The sequence below is a fragment of the Aedes aegypti genome, chromosome 3 (genome assembly GCF_002204515.2).
Source record: "Aedes aegypti strain LVP_AGWG chromosome 3, AaegL5.0 Primary Assembly, whole genome shotgun sequence".
In the NCBI taxonomy this organism is placed as follows: domain Eukaryota; kingdom Metazoa; phylum Arthropoda; class Insecta; order Diptera; family Culicidae; genus Aedes; species Aedes aegypti.
Genome location: NC_035109.1, coordinates 205,709,179 through 205,734,040, shown reverse-complemented (window position 1 = coordinate 205,734,040; position 24,862 = coordinate 205,709,179). Strand labels below are relative to the sequence as shown.

Below are 24,862 nucleotides of genomic sequence, written 5' to 3'. Positions count from 1 at the left end.
CTCATGGAGACGATATTCTAAACACCACTTTGAATTCACTCGTTGCCATAGTCACGTAAATAACACGGCACCGCTCAAACGTCAAATAGTGAACTCGTGCATCGGTCCATAGTGTATTTGCATTTGAGTATTCAACGGTTGCTTAGACCATGTTGGATTCGAAAAGATGGCCGCGGTGCTGGCTGGTGTCATGAAACGATTTGCATTAGCGTTGGGGAGTCAATTCGAACCTCTGTGCCAGAAAAAGAACGTCAATAATCTTATGGAGACGATATTCTAAACATCGGTTGCAAAACATCTTGCGAAATGATTCCATGCTGGAAGAAACGAACGGATCTATTGACGAAGCCGCCGAACGCCTCAGCACGGCGCTTATGTCTGCGGTGAACCAGTGATAGACGTTTATAATAAGATATAAACTAGAACTTGGGACGGACCATGCCAAGATTGGTCTTGGCATGGTCCGTGCTTAAGAGATCTTAAATATGATAGAGATCGTTCCTACGAAAGTTCAAAGAAACCTGAAGCGGGGGTTACGGATGAGTTGCGGATGGTGAAAAATAAATCGGTAGCCCAATAAACAAGTGATTGACAAGGAGATTCAAAGGAATGTGAAAATGTTTGAAATCTTTCATCACGTCAAGTGGACGATCGTCGACGCAAATGGAAATGGATGGATCACGATTAGAAGAAGAGACCCCGGGGAGCCTTAACGATTTTTTTTGTGTCAAGTGTTCAAGAAAGAAATAATAGTATCACATCTCCAGCAAACGAGATATTTCAAGAGAATATTGACTCTGAAGCAAGATTTTGTTCGCGTGGGCCGATTACAATAGCTAATCGGCAGGACAGTGATCGCACTGATGGATTATGCAGTAGTGAAAATCGTGACAAGGCGTGTATTGCTGGATGATTTTGACGTGATTAAAATCCACTTCCTAGAAGTTATCGATAGATCTCTAAAAAGTGGTGTTTTTCCTAAGACGTGAGAAAGATCATTGATGATTCCAATTCCAGAATAATCAAAATCAACGAGTCCTGGAGATTACAGACCAATGAATATATACATAATATTGCCATTATATAAGAAGATATTGGAAACATTGGCGAAGGAGCAGGTAATGGAGTATGTAAATGATAATAGAATAATACTCGAAGAGCAATCGGGATTCAGAAAGCATCATTCATGCGGAACTGAGCTGAATTTACTGTTGTTGAAATGTAAGCAATCAATAGGGCGATATTCAAAACTGAAAAGGCAATAGATGGCTCTTTTTCAATGGTAGTAAAAACGAAATCCTGAGGCAAAGAAAGCACCACGGAAGATGTCACACAAAAAGTCATGTATTCATTACAGTTGAATGTTCGAAAGGTTGTTGTCTGTAATTTTTGCCGCTGGCTCCAACTGTTAGCGTTTGAGAACAAAATAAACAGTCATTACCCTATTGAACGTGGGAAGATAGTCATGGCAGTATTTGTTGATTTGAAGCGAGAGTTCGAAAGCATCGACAGGTCAAAGTTGAAAAAAAAAATTTCGAACCGATACGAGATCCTAGAGATTACATTGAAGTGGTTAAGTAGTTATTTGGGGAACCCTGTCAAGTGACTAGGTACAACGACTTGGTATCACCAGAAACAGTCGTAGACCTTGGTGTGCCACAAGGTGTTCTAGGGCCTTTCTTGTTCATACATAACAATATAAAACGAGTGCTTTGAAAAACGGAGGTGAACGTTTTCGCTGACACAGTTTTGTTTGTCGAAGAGAGTAACTACAACAAGTGTTTGCAAATAATGAACGAAGAATTAAAGTACTTCTCGGAATGGTTGAAGTGGAAGAAGTTACAACTAAATATTAACAAAACCAAATATATGGTGATTGCGAAACGATCTAAAATTAATTCGCTACGAAGGGAGCAGACATTATATTTTAATCCAGAGGATGTGTAGGGATACCGAGTGCTGTAACATAGTAAAAGAGGACCTTTGAATCCAAGTGTTTGGCATGAAACCAAGTACAGAACTGTTACTTAGTGCAATGTCACGCATATACTGGCTGCATGCAGTTGAGAACGAGCTCCACAGAAAGACCGACAGTGTCACAAAACTACGCTGCGACCAACGAGGTAAGTGGTAGTTTGTGCATGTGTTCAATATGAAGTTATACATATAAATTTTTGCAAGTAACGATTCAGTATTAGGCATGATATTGGGTATTTGTGGGGGGAATGATAAATCCTTTGCATAGAACCATAGAATAATAGGTGTGAAAAATAGTATAGAAAATCAATTCACCGTATGTACGAAACAGGATCTCGGTAGTCAACCCACCTAAACGCTTCGGGGTCGTTTTCGGGGTGGTAGCTATTGCCAGTAGGGCTGACGGTGGCGTTTAGTTTGAATTCTTTGCTATCGACCGGACTGTGGTGGTGCGCCGGATGTGGCAGGTGAGGATGGTGGTGCGGATGACCTAATGGGCCCGATTGCGTTTGACCTCCGCCCAGGGATACTAGAGGCGATGTTCGGTGTCGTGCTAGTGCTGATGGAGGCGGTGTTATCGAGGCCGTCGATGAACTATTGATTGGAGAATGTGCCGAAGTGGGTGATAGATGCGATATAACACTGGTCGTAGGATTGGAGTGAGTACTATGGGACTGGCCGCTACTTGAACTAGAACATAAGTGACTCGTACTGTTTGTGCTGCCACTGTTGGTACTGCCCGGTGGATGTAATCCAGGTGACTTGACGGGGGAACTTCCATGGTTGTTCAAACTAGAACCTGCACTAATATCACTGGCTTCCGTTCGAGTCTCTTCTCGATCGCTGTTGTCTTCGGAGTTTTTCAAGGTTTCCGCCGCTTCCATTGATTTTTTGTGCATACCTAAAATGGGGAGAAAGCGGTGTTAGACCAAAAACACTCGATGTCTTGTACTGATAACTTCAAACTAAATGCGAGATCAATAAAATAAATTTAGGATGAGATAAAAGCCATTATAAAACATTAACTGTCTCATTCCCAAAGAAACTTGACTAATCTGGCAGATGAGGGGGATGAGCGTAGAAATAGAAAGATATTTACTTTTCATCTCCATACCTAGAAGCCACGGTGCGACGGACTCGTTCTCCTTGGCCGACTTCAGGATGGTCTCCGGCAGTGGAAGCGAGTGCCTCACCATAGCTCCGTAAAGGCCGTATTCCGCCATGATGGTACTTCGGCCCCAGCATTTTTCAGTCTTGCGCCACTTGGCTCGGCGGTTCTGGAACCAAACCTGCAACAAGAGGGATAAAAGGGAGTCGTTCAAAATCCACAACTTCGACAACGAAGAATACACAAATTTGCAGTTTCATCTGTTTGCCATCCCGGCTTGAACCCAAAACGGCCAAGTGCGTGCGACCGCACGGCGCAAAACGGATTAAGGATATTAATTATTATGGACTTTTGTCTGATTGCTGTGTCACATGAAAGGGGCCATTTGTGCTCTCAGTGGCACAAAATTAATAATATTCCACGCTACAGTTGGCAGGATGTGCCGTTATTGGAATTTGAAATCCTTCGTGGCATTCATGCACCGCTCCGCACCTTATCGTCCCTTTCCTTGGTTTAGGGTTCACTGCTGTCGAGTTTCTTCACGACAGATATAATATGCTTTCGATTGCCACTAATCGCATTAAAATCTACTCACTTGAGCTAAGCTGTACAACTGGGCTGGTAAATATGTGGTTGCCGTCAGCCCCCTTTCATTTTGCACAGGATGGGGTTCGTTCAGGAACGTGATAATCGATTAGTTGAGTTTGGTTTTATTAGGTGCAATATGGGATAAGGGTGACGATTAGAGCATATGAATGCAAATGGCTATTTAAGTTATTTTAGCATTGTTTTAGAAGAATTAGATACAACTTGAAATTAACTTTGAAACTTTTGTATGCTGTAAACAAATTATTTTATTGATAACACTTATATGAAATTTAACAAGAAACATTTATTTTGCTTCATGTGTGATAAATCATATATGTAGTACTAGTATAGTTACTCAGCATATTGGAGTATAGGAAGTATAGAGCCTTCAAAACATTTTAAACGATGATATAGATTCTGTGATTTTCTCGATTCTCTTGGAGTTCTGTTGTCACTTCGCAGGGGATGTCATGTTTGAAATTACGGGTCATTTTAGCCATGCGATAATGTTGGGTTTCTGGGAAGTCGTTCAAAAAAGCCTTGAAACATCAAATTCCATTCCACAGTGTGGCGGATTGTGGTTTTAGGAGGAAATGTAGAACTTGCGCCTTTGAATGTGATTTTACGTAAAAGTAATGTTCTACAAAGTTGTTCCCATTATAAAAACATTTGTTTTTGGTTATGGGAAATTAGTTTGGTCCTTTGTAAAAAACAATAATCATCACAAATTTTTCTTTGTTTTACAAAGTTGTAGATCAGAACCCACTATTCTTTTTTCGCGACAATGTAGCCAATGTTCTTGACTAGTCGTAGACAAAAAAAATGCTGCCACTTTATGAGTTATCCGAAATATTGAAAAACATTGTTTTTGGACTCTTTTCACTAAAAGTGTCAATTAATCTGAAAATTTTGTCAGGAAATGATGTAAATTTACTTTGCTATTATAAACCTTTGGAACACGATGTAAAAATATTTTTTAACAATTCTTTGAAGGAAAAATGGCCAAAAACGATTTTGGAATAAAGAAACGTTATATAGAGAAATCCACGTCAGTGATGTGATAGAGCATAAAAATCTTCAGAAGAAAGGTCAGAAAAGCCTCAATGAACAACTTTGCTGAAAAAAGATGTTTGCTAGGACGCTCCTATAAAAAATAAAATTTATTTAGAATAGTTTGACCATGTCTAGATCAAATCCGAAGGAGTCAAAATCTCGCATAACTTGTGATCTCGCCTTAAAAGCCATTGGTTACCGAGTGTATAGCTCCTTATTTCTAAGCAAATATATGGACCAGGATGAAAACAATCACCCCTGGGAGATAGAGGAGTATCTGTTCTTCATCGTAGAATCGTTGAATAACGTGTAAATCCATTCGTTTGCTCGGCAACAACAAGCTACACATTTTTTAAGGCTTTTTAGGCTTTTAGGGCGAGATCACAAGTAATATGAGAAATGTAGAACAGATTATTATAAAATACTTTGTCTAAGACACCAAAACTCTAGAGGTTTTGGCCGTCCAAAACAGCTATCTGCCACAGTGTCGCGTACAAATATCAATGACGGCTTGCTTCGCCTTAACTTTTGCCGACGAACAGGCGGATCGCAAACCGGACACGATTGATTTCGTCGCTCGCCCACAAAGGAGCATATAACAGATTCAACGAATCAAACACTACTGGGATGGAAAAGTAGGCAATATCTCAAAACTAGTTCTTAGCGGTAATTCATGAGTAATTACTGCATGAATTTGATGACAATACCTAAAAGTACCTTTAAGAATTTCTGGAAAAGTCAATTGTGGATTTTTGTGACGAATTTAGGAAATCTTTGAAAAATTCCTGAAAATCCTCTTAAAACTCATGGAGGAATCTTTGCAAAGGGATTTATGGAAAAATACAGAAATTTTGAATTTATTACTGACAGAAAAACGTTGGAGCAATTTCTCCTGGAGATTTCCTTAGATTGATTTTAGGCCTCTAACTGATCAGGGAAAAATCAATATTGTTGCTGATTATTGCTGCTTTATGGTAGGGTTCAAAAGACCTCTTCATCGGTTCCAAACACAAGACGGCTGCAGGTTGGCAAATAAGTGGCAGTAGTTCTGATGACACTACATTGGTTTCCACGTTATGACTTTTTTTTTAAATAATGTTTAAATAACTGCAGCTTTCAATCTTTTGATGATAAAAATTAAGGAGTGTGGCCCCATGATGAAGCTTTATGCGGTGATGTGTAGGTTATAAGCCAAATAGGACCATGTAGTAGTTTCAGAAAAATGTACTCCAACCATTAAAAATCACAAAATATTTACACTTTTTTCTGTAATATTGGAACAAATTTATTTGTTGAAACATCTATATCGAAAAAGTATAGTAGCAGGCTGGAAGGGAAAAACCGATACTGAATTTCTGTACGTCATAGTGAGCCGAGATTCTTCTGTCACAAAATGTCACTGTGAGCTGGGTTATTCAACAATGGACAAACATGGCGTGTAATTGATATAAACATAGTTTTCCCATTTCTGACAAAGTAAAAAAAATGAATGAGAATAAATTTGTGCACATTCAAAAGTAACTAGTGTCACGAGAGCACATCTAATTCTGACTGCCTATGAAGTATTGAAACACGCATCTTTTTGCTTTTTATAATAAAAATGAAAATTGTATGCATACAAAAAACTTTGGCTTTTATCCCATGTTTGTCCGGAAAGATAGAAGGTACCGTAAATTCGGGTGAAATTGATCACTGTTCCACGCGATTTTATTTCTTACAAATAGTGCACTAAAATTGATGCAACCTGTACGATGTTCGTCTTATCTATTGTGGAATTGTGTGTAGTGAAGTTTTTTGTGTGTTTTTTGGGCTGCAAAACGGTGAGTCGACAACTAGGAAGGAGCGTTCAACACAGCTCTGGTCCTCACAAGTTCCTACCTCACGCTTCCACGGGTCAAACGATGACAAAGACCGCCAGCTAAGGATTGTGTACTTAGCTGGTAGTGCAGCCTGGGCACTGTTGTCCTTCTGACATCAGCTAGATTGAGGAGGTAGGTCTCGAGCGTCTGTTCACCAGGAGGTGCGGCTCAAACAGCGTCTGTTCTGGTATCCAGCGGCTGAGTAAGAAATGCTGAATCGCGCACAGCTAAATCCAAGGTGATAGCCCCATCAGCGCGATCGTCCTAGTGTTAGTTGGGACGTTAAACAGAGCTGGCACGATGGTGCTCCGGCGAGACAGGAGTGTTGGCGTAGGCCCAATAAGCCACCCGTTAAAAACCTTATTGCGAATAACATAGGAGATAATACGACCCGGAACAATCGGCAAAGACCCACGCGACGAAATAAGGATTACGATTGGAAACTTGGAACATGGAACTGCAAGTCACTAGGTTTCGCAGGTTGCGACAGGATAATCTATGACGAACTACATCCCCGTAACTTCGATATCGTAGCGCTGCAGGAACTTTGTTGGACTGGACAGAAGGTGTGGAAAAGCGGGCATCGAGCGGCTACCTTCTACCAAAGCTGTGGCACCACAAATGAGCTAGGGACTGGCTCCATAGTGTTGCGACAACGCGTTATCGGGTGGCAGCCGATCAACGCAAGGATGTGCAAGATGAGGATAAAAGGCCGTTTCTTCAACTACAGCATCATCAACGTACACTGCCCACATGAAGGGAGACCCGACGACGAGAAGGAGACGTTTTACGCGCAGCTGGAGCAGATTTATGACGGATGCTCTCCGCGTGACGTGGAACTTGTTGTTGGCGGCATGAATGCACAGGTAGGACGAGAGGAGATGTACAAACCGGTGATCGGGCGGAACAGTCTGCATGCCGTATCTAACGACAACGGCCAACGATGCGTCTACTTTGCAGCCTCTCGTGGTATGGTAGTCCGAAGCACCTTCTTCCCCCGCAAAGATATCCATAAGACCACCTGGAGATCACCCGATAACCTAACCGAGAACCAAATCGACCACGTTCTAATCGACGGAAAATTCTTCTCTGACATTACCAATGTTCGCACATACCGCAGTGCGAATATAGATTTGGATCACTATTTAGTTGCTGTATGTATGCGCTCAAAACTTTCGACGGTGAACAACTCGCGTCGAAGCCAAACGCCGCGGCTTAACATCGAGCGGCTACGGGACTCAGAAGTAGCCCAAGAATACGCGCAGCAGTTGGAAGTGGCCCTACCAACGGAAGAGCAGCTTGGCGCCGCCACTCTTGAAGATGGCTGGAGTCACATAAGATTCGCCATAGGTAGTACCGCAACAGCAGCACTAGGTCCAGCGGCCCCGAATCAGAGAAACGACTGGTACGACGGCGAATGCGAGCAGTTGAAGAATGAGAAGAATGCAGCATGGGCGAGAATGCTGCAACACCGCACGAGAGTGAACGAGGCACGGTATAAACAGGCGCGGAACAGACAAAACTCGTTCTTTCGAAGAAAAAAGCGCCATCAAGAAGAACGAGATCGCGAAGCGATGGAAGAGCTGTTCCGCGCTAAAGACACACGGAAGTTCTACGAGAAGCTTAACCGTTCGCGCAAAGGCTTTGTGCCACAAGCCGACATGTGCAGAGACTGTGACGGAAATCTTCTCACGAACGAACGTGAGGTGGTCGAAAGGTGGCGGCAGCACTACGACGAGCACCTTAATGGTGATGTGGCCAGTAGCGGAGGTGGCACGGAAATAATTTTGGGAGCACGCGCGGACGACGAAAGACTTCTGCCTCCAGATCTCCAAGAGGTAGAAACGGAGATTAGACGGTTGAAAAACAACAAAGCCGCTGGAGTGGACCAACTTCCGAGTGAGTTGCTAAAATACGGTGGTGATGCACTGGCAAGAGCGCTGCACTGGGTTATTTCCCAGATTTGGGAGGAGGAAGTATTGCCGGAGGAGTGGATGGAAGGTGTCGTGTGTCCCATCTACAAAAAGGGCGACAAGTTGGATTGCGACAATTATCGTGCGATCACAATTTTGAGCGCCGCCTACAAGGTACTCTCCCAAATTCTATGACGCCGTCTATCACCAATTGCTAGAGAATTCGTTGGACAATATCAGGCAGGATTTATGGGCGAACGAGCAACAACGGACCAGATATTCGCTATCCGCCAGGTGTTGCAGAAATGCCGCGAATACAATGTACCCACACATCATTTATTCATCGATTTTAAATCGGCCTATGATACAATCAATCAAGAACAGCTATGGCAGATTATGCACGAATACGGTTTCCCGGACAAACTGATAAGATTGATCAAGGCGACGATGGAGCGAGTGATGTGCGTAGTCCGAGTATCAGGTACACTCTCGAGTCCCTTCGAATCTCGCAGAGGGTTACGGCAAGATGATGGCCTTTCGTGTTTACTGTTCAACATTGCTTTAGAGGGTGTGATAAGAAGAGCTGGGATAGACACGAGTGGCACGATTTTCAGAAAGTCCGTTCAGTTACTTGGTTTCGCCGACGACATTGATATTGTTGCACGCAACTTTGAGACGATGGCGGACACGTACATCCGACTAAGGGCTGAAGCTAGGTGAATCGGACTGAACATCAATGTGTCAAAGACGAAGTACATGATAGCGAGGGGCTCAAGAGAAGACACGGTACGCCCCCCACCTCGAGTTCATATTGACGGTGATGAAATCGAGGTTGTCGAAGAATTCGTGTACTTGGGCTCACTGGTGACCGCCGACAACGACACCAGCAGAGAAATCCAGAGACGCATCGTTGCTGGAAATCGTGCCTATTTTGGACTCCGTAGAACGCTCCGATCGAGCAAAGTTCGCCATCGCACGAAGTTGACCATCTACAAGACGCTGATTAGACCGGTACTCCTCTATGGGCACGAAACATGGACCGTGCAGAGGATCAACGCGCCCTTGGTGTTTTCGAACGGAAGGTGTTGCGGACCATCTACGGCGGAGTGCAGATGGAAGACGGAACGTGGAGAAGGCGGATGAACCATGAATTGCACCAGCTGCTGGGAGAACCAACCATTGTCCACCTCGCAAAAATTGGGAGGCTACGGTGGGCCGGGCATGTCACCAGAATGTCGGATACCAACCCGGTGAAAATGGTTCTCGAAAACAATCCGACCGGCACAAGACGACGTGGTGCGCAGCGAGCAAGATGGGTCGATCAAGTTGAGGATGATCTGCGGACCCTTCGCAGAATGCGTGGCTGGCGACGGGCAGCCATGGACCGAGTCGAATGGAGACGTCTCCTACGTACAGCAGAGGCCACCCAGGCCTTACCCAGACTGGTAAGGTAAGGTAAGGTAAGGAAGTTTTTTGTGTCAAAGAATGTTTATTTCTATGAAAATAATGTAAAATTCCAGAATCATGTTTGGTGTGGTGTTCATAGACATCCATAAACTTCTAGTTCTAAACAAAAATGTGGACATGATGTCAGCCTGAAAGTTTGTGGTGCTGCTTAAAATATATCCCCAAAACAGATTTTACCAGAAAATTTCGTACCGATTCGCTCGTTTTGTTGAAATAAATGAATTTATGTAGAATGTTAGGATAATCCTTTGGAAATTGCCTGCTTTTAGGCGTTATCCGCGGTATTCTTGAAATTGAAGCAATAGTGTCTCTCAAGATGTGCTGCGGATCATTATTGTCACAGTGAACAATAAGTGAGAAATACTCTCAATTTTCTCCGAATGCAATCCCTGCATAGCAGAATTGGTTATCATTACAAGGCCAACATATCATATAGTCCAACCAGTTATGCTTCGAATAATTGAATTCGCAAAAAATAATATGCAATCACGATATAACTTCTAAAGGTGCTATCTGTTAGAATGCCTAAGCTAGCCGTAAGCTGAAACTAGCGTTCTTTCAATCTCTTTCGGTCAAGACAAATTTTCTTGTATCCACAGTTTCAATGGTATGATATATAACTATAAGAAAAAAATACAGTTTTTTTCTGTCATTTCCAATAAATTCAATACAGACTTTCAGACTCGTACCAAACAATAAATCATCCAATTAAAACACATGGCACTGATTGAAAAATTCACCCGTAACAATAAATCGTCCCCGTTTGGGGCTGGCAAATTAAACGAAATTGATTTCTTTCTGGCTCTGGTTTTGCCATTTGCTGTCCACGGCTGGCAGCAGCCCTCCGGCAAATTGGCAAAGCGGAGATCCCAATTCGGGTGCCAATCTCGTTCTGTTCTGTGACCCAAACGCCCCAGCAGGGTGCCCCATATGCATCGCGTGGTATCTACGGGTGCCTATTGGCGGGCATCATTTCGGCAAAAGGGCAAAAGAAACCACAATGGCTGTGCAGAATCTGAATCGATCCACCTATAGGGTTCCGGAGAAAAATCGATTAAATTTATTTTAGATATTTGATTTTCGAATCTGTGATCAGTATTTTTACCAAATGTCATCATGTAAAAATTTTGTGACTTCTTTCTTTTTTGGCATTACGTCTTCAATGGAACAGAGCCTGCTTCTCAGCTTAGTGTTCTTATATGAGTACTTCCACAGTTATTAACTGAGAGCTTTCTTTGCCAAAGTTGCCATTTTCGTTTTGTATATCGTGTCGCAGGTACGATGACTCTCTATGCCCAGGGAAGTCAAGCAAATTTTCTTAACGAAAAGATCCTGGACCGACCGGGATCGAACCCAGACACCTTCAGCATGGCTTTGCTTTGTAGTCGTGGACTCTAACCGCTCGGCTAAAGAAGGCTCCATTGTGACCTTGATTAGTAAGTACCGTAATCCGGGGGCAAATTGATCACTGGGGTGAATTTGATCAGGTCGGTACCGAATAGCATTTTCTTTCAAAGATGCTTAATGCTACGTTGCCATCAAAGACATTCCATGTTTTGTAGTTTATAGATGTCTAATGATGATTATAAGCTATTTTATTTTTATTGTCGGTACTAAACAATCCGTTGGTGCTAAGCCAGCATGTAAACTTTGAGTGTTAAAAATGTTGTGTAAGCTTTAGTTGGCAATGCTGAACTCATTTTTGAAATCGTACAGCATTACAAAAATAGATTTTTGCTCATAAAACTGTTTATTGTTGACTAACAAGCTTATTTCAAGGAAAATTGCATACATTTAGGCGTTTTATGCAAATTTACAAAGTTTAATTTTGCAATAAAATGATGATATACACGAGTTGTAAGAATTTTGACATAATTTTCAGATTCAGGAGACCCAAATTTAGTAGATAGGAAAAAATTTCATTCTAAAATATACTTTATTATATAGTGATCAATTTCGCCCCAATATGTCATTTTCAATTTTTGATATTCAAATTAAATTTTTGAAATGTTAAATTTTATTTCATAAAAAATTGATTACATAAACTAATAGAGATCATTGAAGTACTGATTATACCGAAATAAAATTGCCAATTTCTGAATTCCAAAGGAAATCATGACAAAAAGTTGTGAAATAGTGATCAATTTGCCCCCGGATTACGGTATCTGATTTTCTGACTCTTTGAATTCTACACTTGTGTAATAGTCCACTTTGGGGTGAAGTGCACAATATTACTTTTTTATTTTCAATCACAACACTTCCAGTTCACTGCAATCTTTTATGCATTTGTCGAGGAATCATTCTATCATACCCCATATTTGGTCTACCGGTTAGTACGCAACCAACCCAATGTCTACCAGTGGCTGACACAATTGACTCAAGGGTGCGTAAGAAAACCTGTTGGAAGTCATTGGTAGCAAATGGAGGACATGATAGATACACAGATCTTTAGGTTTTTTAGTAAATATGATTCGACATTTGGCCAAAGTAATCTCATCAAAGAAAGGTTGATGAGTGAGTGTTGCACACTAAAACAACGGGAAATTATCTTTCTTACACCACAGGTTACTGCACTGGGCCTAACCTGATAAAAACTAAAACAATGGGAGTATATCTCTTTCGCAGTCTAGTGGCTGATATTTTTATCAGCTCCGCACCTCTCTTCTATCCAAGCCTGGGTACATGTATAATCTAATACGCTCATAACGCTCTACCTTTATTTTTTTCCAGACATCTACACTTGAAAGTGCGTGATACAGCTACACTCCAATACACCATCATCACACAACCTCTGAATCGCATAATCTGCCACTGAGATTCTTCCTATTTCTGAGTATCTTCAGGCATCTCCTGATGCTGCTGAACCTCGCTAAGCTTCTCTTGACTACCGAGTTTTGCACAGCACCGCCAAGCTTTCCAGCATCGATCAGTCAGCAACCGCATCTTTCCAGCCTCGACCACTGCATCTTGGCCTTCGACTCTTGACTCGTTCAAGATACCTTTTCGTCCACCGCAGCGTCCAGGCTCTACCACCTGATCGAGCTTCTGCCTCACCTCTTAGACCTTATATCCTCGTCCAAGTTCGGTTTTCGCATAGTCTCTCTTCGAATAAGCCTTTGCATCTCATAAAGGACGTCTCTGGATCTATAATCTGCTGGAAACTAGAACAACGGGAGGCTATCTTTCTAACCCTGCGGGCTACTAACTGATTTCTCTATCTGCCCAGCACCTTTCTTCTAATTCATGTCGGGCTTAATTTACAATCTTTTAGAATCATAGAACTCTACATCTCCACTACAAGGTGTGGTGTTTTTTATAATTTTCGCATCTGTGGTGCTCTAAGCTCTGTGGCTCTCACTCAAAGGTCTATTGCTCAACGATCTATAACGGATGCACGTCTCGAGTGTGGTACAGAGAAAACAAAAAGGGAAAACGACTCAGTACTGTTGGGCAGAGGTGGATACACCACAACGCAGAACAGGGTCACCGAAGCGGAACGCGGAACCAGGATTTCGGTAGGAAAGAAACAACTACAAATCAACTACTGTACGCAAGAGAACTTTACTACACACGTCTGAACGGATCGAACATCACATTACGGATGAATGGCAAACTTTCCATTCTCCCTTTCTTCATCCTATTTGGCGCGCTCGCTGCCGCCGCTGCGACTGCCTTCAGCGCCGCCTCACTCATACAGCTACATACATCCAGTGCTGCCGCTTTGCTTACGAGGCACAACCATTGCATACTCCAACACTCCTCCTCAATGTTGTCCTCGTACTCGTCCGCATCCTCTCTGCCTTTCTTGCCGGGTTGATCTCCTCCTGCTTCAAACAACGTAATCAACCAACCGGCCAGGTCGTACTCCACGATTACTCCTCCTGGATCGCCGAACTTCCCTCCAGTTATCAGCATCCGAATCCGAGCTTCCACTGTTGGTCTCCGCCACATGCAGCGGCTCCACTTCCTCGCTTGAAGTGTCCGCATCGAAGTATTCTTCTTCATTATCATCGGCTCTATTCGGCTTCATCTCCGAATACCAGCTCACCACACCGACTGGTGAACTTCTTCCCTTCGTTGTCTTCTTCTCGCCAATTATCGGCCGCTGGCCCTCTACTTTCTTCTCAACCTTCGCCAACTTCAGCCGATACAATGACCCCGACTTTTCACCAATTACCACTTTCTTACCAGATGCATCGCAAATATCGCAACCATCCTTCTTAAATGTCACCGAGAACTCTTTCGCCGTCAATTTGTCCACTGACACAAGTCCACTCGCCAACGACGGAACGTACAACACGTCGGTAAGCTTTATCTCCACTTTGCTTCCGTTTCCGTCCACACCGTTCACAAAACCTTCGCCACAACCAGCAGCGGTAACCACTTTACCATTCGCTAACACTACACTCGGGCCTTTTTCTTCCTTCAGCGATTTGAAGAAATTTCTGTCGCTCGTCATGTGCCGACTCGCTCCACTGTCAATGTACCAGCATTTTTGCTGATCCACTCCAGCCATAAAGCACACATTAGCACCCACAATTTCGTTCTTCACTTGTTTCGCATTTTGATTCACACGCACTCTGTCGTCCGGCGTCTTCTGCTCTTCGCACTCTCTTTCTAGCTCCTGCTTCGCTAGCAAAAACGAACGACAGTTGCGACGCAAATGACCGGGCTTGTCGCAAAAGAAGCATCTTCTTACCGGCACTCTATTGCTGAGTCCACCCACGCTTTGCACTACCGTACTTTTCATCGCTTTCGTCTCACACATTTCACCGGAACGCTCCCTCCGACGCTCGAACTCATCGATCAGCTTCGACTTCACTAGCTGCATCGTGATGTCCACATCGGCACGACTCTCTAGGGCCGTCACCAATGTTCCGTATGAGTCGGGCAAGCTGCGCAGGATCATCGCGATCCGCAGCGACTCTTCCAGCGGTTGCCCCGCATTCGACAAACGATCGAATAAATCGTCAAGCACAACCAGATGACTCTCAAGGTCACCTTCTTCCGCGAGATTTAACGAGCACAACCTTTTCAACAAAGACACACGTGACGTTACCGTGTTCTTCTCGTGATAACTACGCAACTGATCCCAAAAAGCTTTTGCACTGTTTGCTTCCTTCACCAGTGCAAACTGGTTATCATCAATACACAATCCGATAGTGGCACGAGCTTTCCGGTCGTCCTTCGTCCACTGATCGGTCACTACAGCCGGCATCGCATCACCGACCACATACCATAGCTCCTCCCTGGTCAGGAGCATCTCCATCCGGAACTTCCATATTTGCCAGTTCTGATTGTTCAGTTTAGCAAACGCAAACTTGTTCACATCCGCCATTTTGTCCACGCAAAATCACCACCGCGGAGAAACAACTCACACACACTCACACACGGCGTGATCACTTTCGCTATCTCGGAACCTTTTTCCAACGCAATCCGGAACCTTCCCTTCGGCACTGCTGGGCCCATAACCTGTTGGGCAGAGGTGGATACACCACAACGCAGAACAGGGTCACCGAAGCGGAACGCGGAACCAGGATTTCGGTAGGAAAGAAACAACTACAAATCAACTACTGTACGCAAGAGAACTTTACTACACACGTCTGAACGGATCGAACATCACATTACGGATGAATGGCAAACTTTCCATTCTCCCTTTCTTCATCCTATTTGGCGCGCTCGCTGCCGCCGCTGCGACTGCCTTCAGCGCCGCCTCACTCATACAGCTACATACATCCAGTGCTGCCGCTTTGCTTACGAGGCACAACCATTGCATACTCCAACAAGTACAACGCCACCTTTGTTTGGCATGGGTTACAAATCCGATGTCCCCCATTTATTTATATATTTATTTATTAACGCCTTGTTAACGCCTCTACGCCTTTTCGTCTCCTCTTGTTCTATTCGCTTTGCCTGCGATTTGTCTCTGCCACGTCACTTACAAAAGCGGCGGTTCGTCGTTATCGATACTACTCGGCAAAATTCCCGACGGTGAAGCTAGCCTACTCCGATGGAGAGTTTCCCGAAGGAGGAATATCTACCGAAACCAGTAACGCGTTGTAATTACTCCGTAGTTAGTCGGTAGAGTGCCGACGTCGGCCCAGCGTTTCCAGTTCACTGGCGGTCCGACGACTCAAGCCGGTGGTACACTACGTACTACTCGGATAGTCCCTGGCAGTGGATCTATCCTACTCCGACCATGATTTACCCGGCAGCGGAAGATCTTCCGAACCGACGCTATCCGGTCGGTCCTGCGATTCCGGTGGAGGGAAACTTTCGGTTCACAGGCATCCCGACGAGTTTTTCGGTTCACTATCCCTCACCGATTCTACGTGAGGCTCAAATTACGCGGCCTAGTCCCCGATGCGGTGTGTCCACGATGTTTGGGCACTCGCCAAAGTGATGCAAATGGGGATCATACCGGCTATAACGCATACAGCATCTGACGATATCATTCTATACGTACTCGAAACTCGCACTGTCCTTAGCCGAAACGCTCTGTTCAGCTTTCCGAGGTTCCGCTTTGTTTCCAGTGCCTTATCCAAGCAGAAATTCCATATTTTAGTATCGATAACGAGCCATTGCTAGCAGACGCCTCATACTGCTGTTGGGACCGCCTAAGTTAGGCATGATTCTCCCTATTGCGTTCATTGCCTTCTCGGATTTGTCGCATGCGTAATAGCCTGGGACACGGTTATATGACAAATTTAGATTCTCGCTCCAGTCCACTTTTTGTATTGCATTAAGGTCCCATAACAACTGTGCAAAATTTCAGCTCGATCGGAGAAACTATATTTTAGCGCCAGCCGTTCAAAGCAAAGCAATCCGATGCTTGTGAAAAAAGTTATTAAGCATAGAATCTTCGGAAATTTTACCCGATTTTGTTATTATTGTTATTCCTTTACGTGTTAATCAACGCCGCCTTGCCAATAGGTTTTCATTGAATAACTTTTTTCACAAGAGCCGGATTGTTTCGCGGTCTTCGGCAATATTCTTCATCGTAAAAATATCTATCGAGGTGCGTGTTCAGAATTTTTATAGAGGCCAATGAGCGACCTCTGGCGATTTTTCTTTGCAAAAGTAAGTTTTCCTATAGTAAATCCCATACAAACTTTAAACGGCTGGCGCAAAAATATAGTTTCTCCGAACGAGCTGAAATTTTGCACAGTTGTTATGAAACCTAAATGCAATCCAAAAAGTGGACTGGAGCGAGAATCTAAATTTTGTCCCACACTAATGCGTAATCAACGTGGCTGTTAACCCGTATAGGCCTGAGTGAAAGCAAAAACACTAAAACCCTCACCGCTCAGCGAATTCTTAACGGATTCAAATGATTTTTTTTCAGTTTACTGGCCCACATATCTAGTTTCTAGAAGTGGCCAGAGGAGCTCGAAAATATCCCTGTGGCCGGATTTATTTCTGTGGGTCACTGGGTCAAATCGGGTGAAAAAGAGCCATTTTTTGAGCTATGCCAATTTACATTTATTTATTTTCAATGACAATCATTTTAATTTGCATAAACCATAAAGATCTGATATTCAAAATTATAAATGAAGAGTTTTGCATCGTTCAAAATATACCGGATGTGGCAATTTGGACGTAATGCCCGGATGAACCGGCTATAGATTTGTTGGATACTATACCGTTTTAATTCTCTAACAGTAGAAATCAAAAATAATTGTACACTACAATGCGTTACTAATTCAGATACTAATTGGCTTCTTTATCGTAAGTTTGAGGCGTTCCGGGACCCTAAAATGGTCATTTGTAGGATCGCTCAAATGCAAAACTTATAGTTATCCAATTCAATCGTTTCTCAGAAGGTTTACAATGATGCAATTTTCTTAAAATTCCGTCATATAGTGGCCACATTATAGCCGATTCAGGAAATCATATGTGACTTGAAATTTGCTTACCTCCAGGGGCACAAACGCACAGTGACCTGACTCCAGCCACCGGAATATTTCCGAGTTATTCTGTCCACTTCGAGAAACTAGATATGTGTGCCAGTATACTGACAAAAAATCATTTGAATCCGTATAGAGTTCGCTGAGTGGTGAGGGTTTTAGAATGTTTGCCTTCACTCAAGCCTATACGGGTTAAAATTCAGCCGATCGTCCATCATTACTCCGAGGCGCTTCAATTCGCGCTTCGGTGTAATCGCATATCTTCCGCGGTTGACCTCCATCTGCTGAACCACCTTGCAGCACCTCTGTTTTGTGGTGAGCTATCTGCAGTTTTACTCCGCTCATCCAGCCTTTGCTTGCGTCAATTGTTTCCATCGCCGACATCTCCACTTCTTCCAGCGTCGTTCCATTGCCGGTAGTGACAAATCACCCGCAAAACCAACTATTTTCACCTTCCTGGGGAACTGCAGTATGAAGACTTCATCATACATCCCGTTCCAAAGAGTTGAACCGAGAATGGAACCTTGAGGGACGTCCGCTGTCACTTGCATTGACTTCTGCCCTTCATTTGCTTCGTACACCAAGATTCTGTTCTGGAAGGAGCTCTTCAGGATCTTGCACAGATAGTCGGGGACCTGCATTCTGTGCAGTACTGCGGCAATGGCCACCCAGCTGACGCTGTTGAATGCGTTTTTCACATCTATTGTAACCACGGCGCAGTGTCGATCTCATCTTCGATTCTGCTTCGACGCTTCCTCAGTACACTCGAGTACTGTTCGAATTGCGTCTCCGAACGGCATTTTCGACAACCTGTGCTCACTCTCCGTACACTTCATCAGTCTGTTGAGGATGATTCCCTCCATAACCCTGTGGTCTCAAAACTGCTCAAATTCAGTTCCCACCGTTCGCTGCAGACCAAAGACGAGGATGCCAAGAGAGAGAAGAAGCGGGAGTGTGAAAAGATAACTCCTAACGTTTTCTGAATTCCGTGAAACAGCAAGACCAAATATGACGACTTTAGAGATGAGGGTTATACACAGAGTCTTGTTAGCCACTAGGAAGATCATCTTCTGTAGCTGCTGAGCAATATCCGTTAGTTACAAACGAAAGCTATTCATTGGTTACAGCGCCATCGTAGAACGAAAATGTAATTGAAACAGTCTTCCCTATAAATTTGATATATTTTCTTCATACACAATTTAAACGCATTGAGCCACCCCTAGATTGTGCTTTCAGTAGCTTCTAGTGGTTCAAATGAACAAATTTTGGTGTTGTTAATTAAGATTTTTAAATTACCATTTTTTTTTCATAATAATGGACCATTTAAATGTAGAGTGAACTACCTTGAACATGAGATTTTTGTACAAGATTCCAATACCCTTCTCTTAACAATATAAAAACATCATCAGAAGACTCATAGCAGCAGATACAGCTGGGATCCGAAGAGACGAGAAAATTCGATTAATTTATCAGTGGGTGGTTGAAAAAGCGACGACAGTTTTCATTCGCTTTTCAATTTTCCGTCGTTTGCGCAATGTCTCTCATGCTTTGCCGGGGGTTGTCCTTTTTTGGGCCATCCAAGCGAGGCAAACACAATTATAAATCTTTTTGTCTCTTTCGGCTCCTCGCTTCTTTTCCGGTGGTGGTCGTGTGGGCCAAGGTAGGAATCAGGATTTCGGGAAAACAGAGCGGAGATTTATTGAATGCCACAGTCGCGTCACGTTTGCCACAAGAAAGCACTCTTTCCCATCGTTTTACCGGATCTTTTTGGCAATTTTTCAATTTCATTCACGTTTTCACACGAACCGTTCCAAAGCCAAGCGAAGAAAGAAAAGCAGTTTCAAAACAGGAAAATTGAATTTTCATGCATGATGGGACAGTCTCTAAACTTGGGCAGTTAACAATGCAGCCGAAGCATCGGGGAAGAAATTTGATAATCCTTCAGAAGGACAGTGGTTTGCAGATCGTCCTTCGGGGGGAAACCAATTTGAAATAAATCAAAGTCTCGTTTCAAAAAATCGAGCAAGACGCTTACATGAATCAACCTGGTATATATCGTCCCCTTGATGCTACAACTAGATAACTCGAAATTTGAAATTTTTGACTTCAATATGCCAAAACATTTTCATTAATTAGATCTGTAAAATACCTACAGCTCATAGGCGTGTGATTCAAAATACACAAGTTAAAGTTTATTTTTCAACCATATCCTCTGCGATTAACCGTCACCTTGTAAAACGGTCATATTTTCAAAGTGGCACATCCCAAAATTTTGATTTTCGAGTTATCTAGTTGTAGCATTAAGGGGACGATATAAAAACAAACATTTTTAAGGATATTAATACTTAAAGACTTTTCATATTGATTCATATTTATATCACTATTTTAAACTGAAGCACCTACTATGAGGTGAGTGTAACCTCAAATGATGTTTTGCTCAACAACCTCTGGAACAAGACTAATTTAAATACAAATAGCATTTCGAGAGCATCCATTGTCATCAGCGAATTTGGCTGGTGCCTAACCGGTTCTGCCACACCACTCCCACACACAATCCCAAAGGAGACCATCGAGCCCGGCATTTATTTTCACGCTCGATTCGCAGCCCAAGTGGAAATAATTCCCACAGTTGCAGAAAAACGAAACAAATTTATAAAATTAATTTAATACCTCAGAGAGTTTCGCCATTGTTCGCCCAATGTAGAGCGGTATCAAAATAACACCAAACACTGAACCAGGGGTAAAACGAGAGATGCGCTACTTGCTATTCATTGCTATCTGGCCAAATCCCAGAGCGAGGCTTGATCATATGTTATTCATTTTCGGTTGAGTTTTCTCACATTTACGAACCATTATCGAATAGCCATTCGCTACGCTCTGCATCCCTCGGTGTGGAAAAGGAGGGACGTGAACTATAGGGGGATGCTGCATGTACTGCGTGACAGGTTGATAACTCGCTAAATCAGTGATGTGATAGCGGGACCTGGGGTAAAACGCATAAGTTTACGAGGATGTCCCGCAATGAAGACCAAAAAGATATCTTGAAGAAATCGCCAATAAATATTCAGATAAACTAACACTGGAAATTCTTGGTAGCATCAAAAAAATAATGGAAAAGGATTAATCAGTAGAGAAATCCACAAAAAGGATTTTTTTATAATTTTGCATTAAAAGAATGTAGCGAAGTAGAAATAGTGTTCTGTGGAAAACATTGAGAACATAGCATAGAAATCTTTAAAAAAAAATCCTTTGGAAAATTTTGGATATTTTTTTAAAGAATTTTAGGTTTATTTCGGAAAAATCCATGATAGATAGAGAAAATCTTTGATTATGAGGTGATTAAATTTGTACCGGAATTGTTGTATGAATCTGTGTAAAAAAAAAAACAAATGAAATTCTTGGAGAAATTGCTGGAATATTTTTTTTCTCATTATGCCTTTGAGAATTTCTAAAGTATCTTTACATAATTCCTAATTAAACGGAATTCAAGAGAAGAGACGATTCGCAAACGGAATTCAAGAGAAACGATAGATCTCAGATTTTTCAGAAAGATTTCGTACTATTTTAAGGAAGAGTAGTTTTTAACATTCAGTTCAGTTCAGAGGATTTCATAAATTACTGCATTACCCCATGTTGTTCACTAGAAAATGAATTCTTGTTAGTCTACCGTGGTGTTCTGGCAGTACTGGTCTTAGGCAGCTTTCATTTATTCCGTAACGTTGAAATTGCTATTTTTTCCCCCTCCCCTTCCTCCGTAACGCGTTTTGTTTGAAAAATTGTTGTCCGTTGCCGTTCTTACAATTTCAAGTAGGTAAATATTTATGATAAAAGTTTCCCAAAATCAGAATTTTCTAAATATTTGGCAATGTACTTTCTAGTTGTGTGCATTTACATTTGAAAAGTATAAAATCTTTTTGATTTCACTGCGGAACACATTTTTGTCTCAACACCAATATACCGCTATTTGCCTAATTAAGTATTGCTGAATTCATTTCCGTTTTCAGAAATATCATCACGTGCGTCTAGTTTTTGAGATATTGGCTGTGGAAAATGCTGAATTTGACGATTTCAGACAACTTGCATGCAAGTTTCCCAGCTTGTATGGAAATTTATGTGCCTAACTTTCCACAGAATTAGAACTACATGTGTTTAACAATACTTCTGGACAAACATTTGAAAAGGGCCCAAGAGGACTTGAGCCTTTTTTCAGAAACGATGAAGTTGAGCCCTTTTTGCCCGTCCACGTAAACTAACAACACTATCAGAAATATTAGTGTTAGCTTTTCCTGATAGTGGTTGGTGAGCGTGGTCGAGTTGAATTGGGCTCAACGGCGTCTTACAAAGCCAATGTTTACCAATGTCGATGTGCCCTTTTGAAATGTTTGTCCAGATATCAACAATGTTCATAATATTTACGATGTTTAAAAGTTATTTTTTGACTATTTAGAGAAAGTATTGTTTGTTGCCATATAAGAGAAACGGAGAATTTTGTATGTAGACTGCAAGCATGTTGAAAAAGTTGATTTAATCTAAATTTATATAAAAATTTATTCGTGAAATTTAATCCAGGGTCTATCTTAAATGAAAGTTGAAGTCTTGTTTTGCATGTTTGGTTTATAAGATCACCAAAAAGTTTGATAAATCATATTTCAAATTTTATGTAAACATCAATAAAACCAATATTTTAAAAATAACTTTGGCGACCTGTAGCATAAAATGGTGACGTGGTGGACTATTTCTGAAAACGGCATTAGATTCAGCATCCCCAAATCTACTAGAGACACATAATTTGATCATTGAGACACGCAAACATGTTATTTTTGTTACGCTGTGTTATTGTACCGCAAGATTTGCGGAAGGTTGTTTTTATTTCAAATGCACAGATAGTTGCAAAACGGGAGAAATTCAAGTAGTTAGTTTTCTTTTCATTTCAGAGAGCGAGTTCCAGGATGCTAAGATTAGATTAGATTCAGATACAAGCTTAGAGGAATTCATAAAAATTGATCTCTGAAATCATGGGAAATTAATTATACAGTTTTTTTTTCGTTTTGTAAACACATTATGAATTCACGCTATCTTTATAATCGAAACTTTGCCACAGTGAGGTGAATCTGTTAGAGCATGCGAGCTGAGTTTTGATTCGGAATAATCAAGGATCGGTCATTATTGGAGCAAAGGCGTTACATCTTAACACTGTAGGGTGACCCACCCCACCGAAGCAGGTCAATAATTTCTTCAAACCAATTCCGTAGCTACTTTCAGTATTTGTAAGCTTATTTCCATGAAGGCTTGAAGAAGTTTTTGATAAATTGGTTTAGAATTCCTGGAAAATTTCCTACTTAATTCCTTTGAGAACTGCTTTGAGAATCCATGAAGGATCTCCAGAGGATCATGAAAGAACCTTTGGAAAAAGAACTCTGAAAGAATTCCAGTTCATGTTCGATAACCTAGAAAAAAAAACTTGAAGAAGTTCTTGAAGCCATTTAGGAAATAATCGTGTGGGTATTCATGGTTAAATTTAAACGAATTCCACTACAAATTTCAAAATGGTTATCATGAACATTTTTTTGGAGAGAGGCTGAAAAATCCACGAAATAATTCACTTTACAATTCCTCGGATAATGCTTGGAAGAATTGCTGGAGAAATATCTTAATGTATTACTCAATTAACTTCTCAAATCATTCTTGAAAATTAATGTCGAAAATCTATGTTTGACGCCATCTTGGATTCCAAGCTAACACCTACGCAATATGCGTGTTTTTGGACCGGGTCGATGAGTAGACGCCAGAAATCATCCGACGCCATTTTGAAATCCATGATGGCGACTTCTGGTTTGTGGAAATCACTTGTAACCCATGCAATATAGTTAATCTTGGAACTGAAAAGACCGATGAGAATGTCAGATGTCGTAATCTAACAATATATTGAAACACCGATTTGATAGACTCAAGCGTTACGACTCATACAAAATTTTGAAGGGGGTCAAACATTTACCATTTTTGCTTTACGTAATAAATGGACGCTGCCATATTGGATTTCGGAATGGCATCAGACATCAACTTCCAACATAAACTCAACGTTTCCGATCCAAAAATACCCATATTTTGTGCGTTTGAACTGATTTTCGCAAGCCGGAAATCACCATCTTGGCGTCAGACATATATGTCCGTCATCTACTTATTGGTTCCGTTAAAAATATACCCATATTGGGTTTCAAGTAATTTGTACAAACCAGAAGTCGATTTTAAGGCGTAAGACATCGATTTCCATAATCTTCTCATCGCTTCGGTACGAAAAGCACCCATGTTGCATGGGTTTCAAGTGATTTCCATAAATTTGGATCCATCTTGGATTCCAAAATAGCGGCAAACTTTGGTTTCCGTTATCCCTTTTCATACCATTGAGATGAACCACGGATTAACCCCATCTTATCGCAAAATTTCTTGAGAACCACCGACACCGACCAAGATTCTAGTCTAGACTAGGATCCTTTCAATAAGGTGACCCATTTTGCATAAGAACGTTCGGCATAATGGACATTTCGCATAAAGTAGTTTCATAGAACAACAGGTAGCATTTTACAGAGGGCATATAATTCTCGTTATGGAAAATGTCCAAACCTCTTTATGCGAAAAGTTTTTATGCGAAATGTCCCACCCTCAGTCAAGGAATGCATCACGTGTAGGGAAACCACATCAGGATAGTTGGAAAGATTACGTTCAGCATCTAGCCTTGATAAACAGCGCCAGCTGGACGAGCTATATAGTTATTAAGAGCAGAGTTTTTGGTCTCAAATATCAAATGAGAATACAAAAGTTACAACCACTCGGACAGTGAACAATGTTTTGATACTGCGCAATGGAATGTTAAAAAAGGTTCGAAGACACCTGATAACTTACACAGTTATCAATCAATATTATTTAAAAAATGATGCTTCTAATCAAAAACATATTGAAACGAGTGTTACAGTATTCCTTGACAATTAGTTT

At 41.9% G+C, this 24,862-nt stretch overlaps 1 protein-coding gene across 5 annotated transcripts in view; it reads right to left on the bottom strand.

Annotated features, from left to right (window-relative positions):
- Window positions 1–24,862, bottom strand: part of LOC5564774 (visual system homeobox 2) — a 248,507-nt gene that overhangs the window by 6,386 nt on the left and 217,259 nt on the right. Inside the window, exons 5-6 of one of the 5 annotated variants that reach the window (XM_021848920.1) lie at window positions 3,077–3,266; window positions 2,690–2,878 (exon numbers count right to left, since the gene is read on the bottom strand). In XM_021848920.1, coding sequence (XP_021704612.1) covers window positions 2,690–2,878; window positions 3,077–3,266 — 379 coding nt within the window. Of the gene's footprint in view, window positions 1–2,292; window positions 2,879–3,076; window positions 3,267–24,862 lie in introns of all 5 variants that reach the window. The other 4 variants (XM_021848919.1, XM_021848921.1, XM_021848917.1 and 1 more) reach the window with 4 other exon arrangements.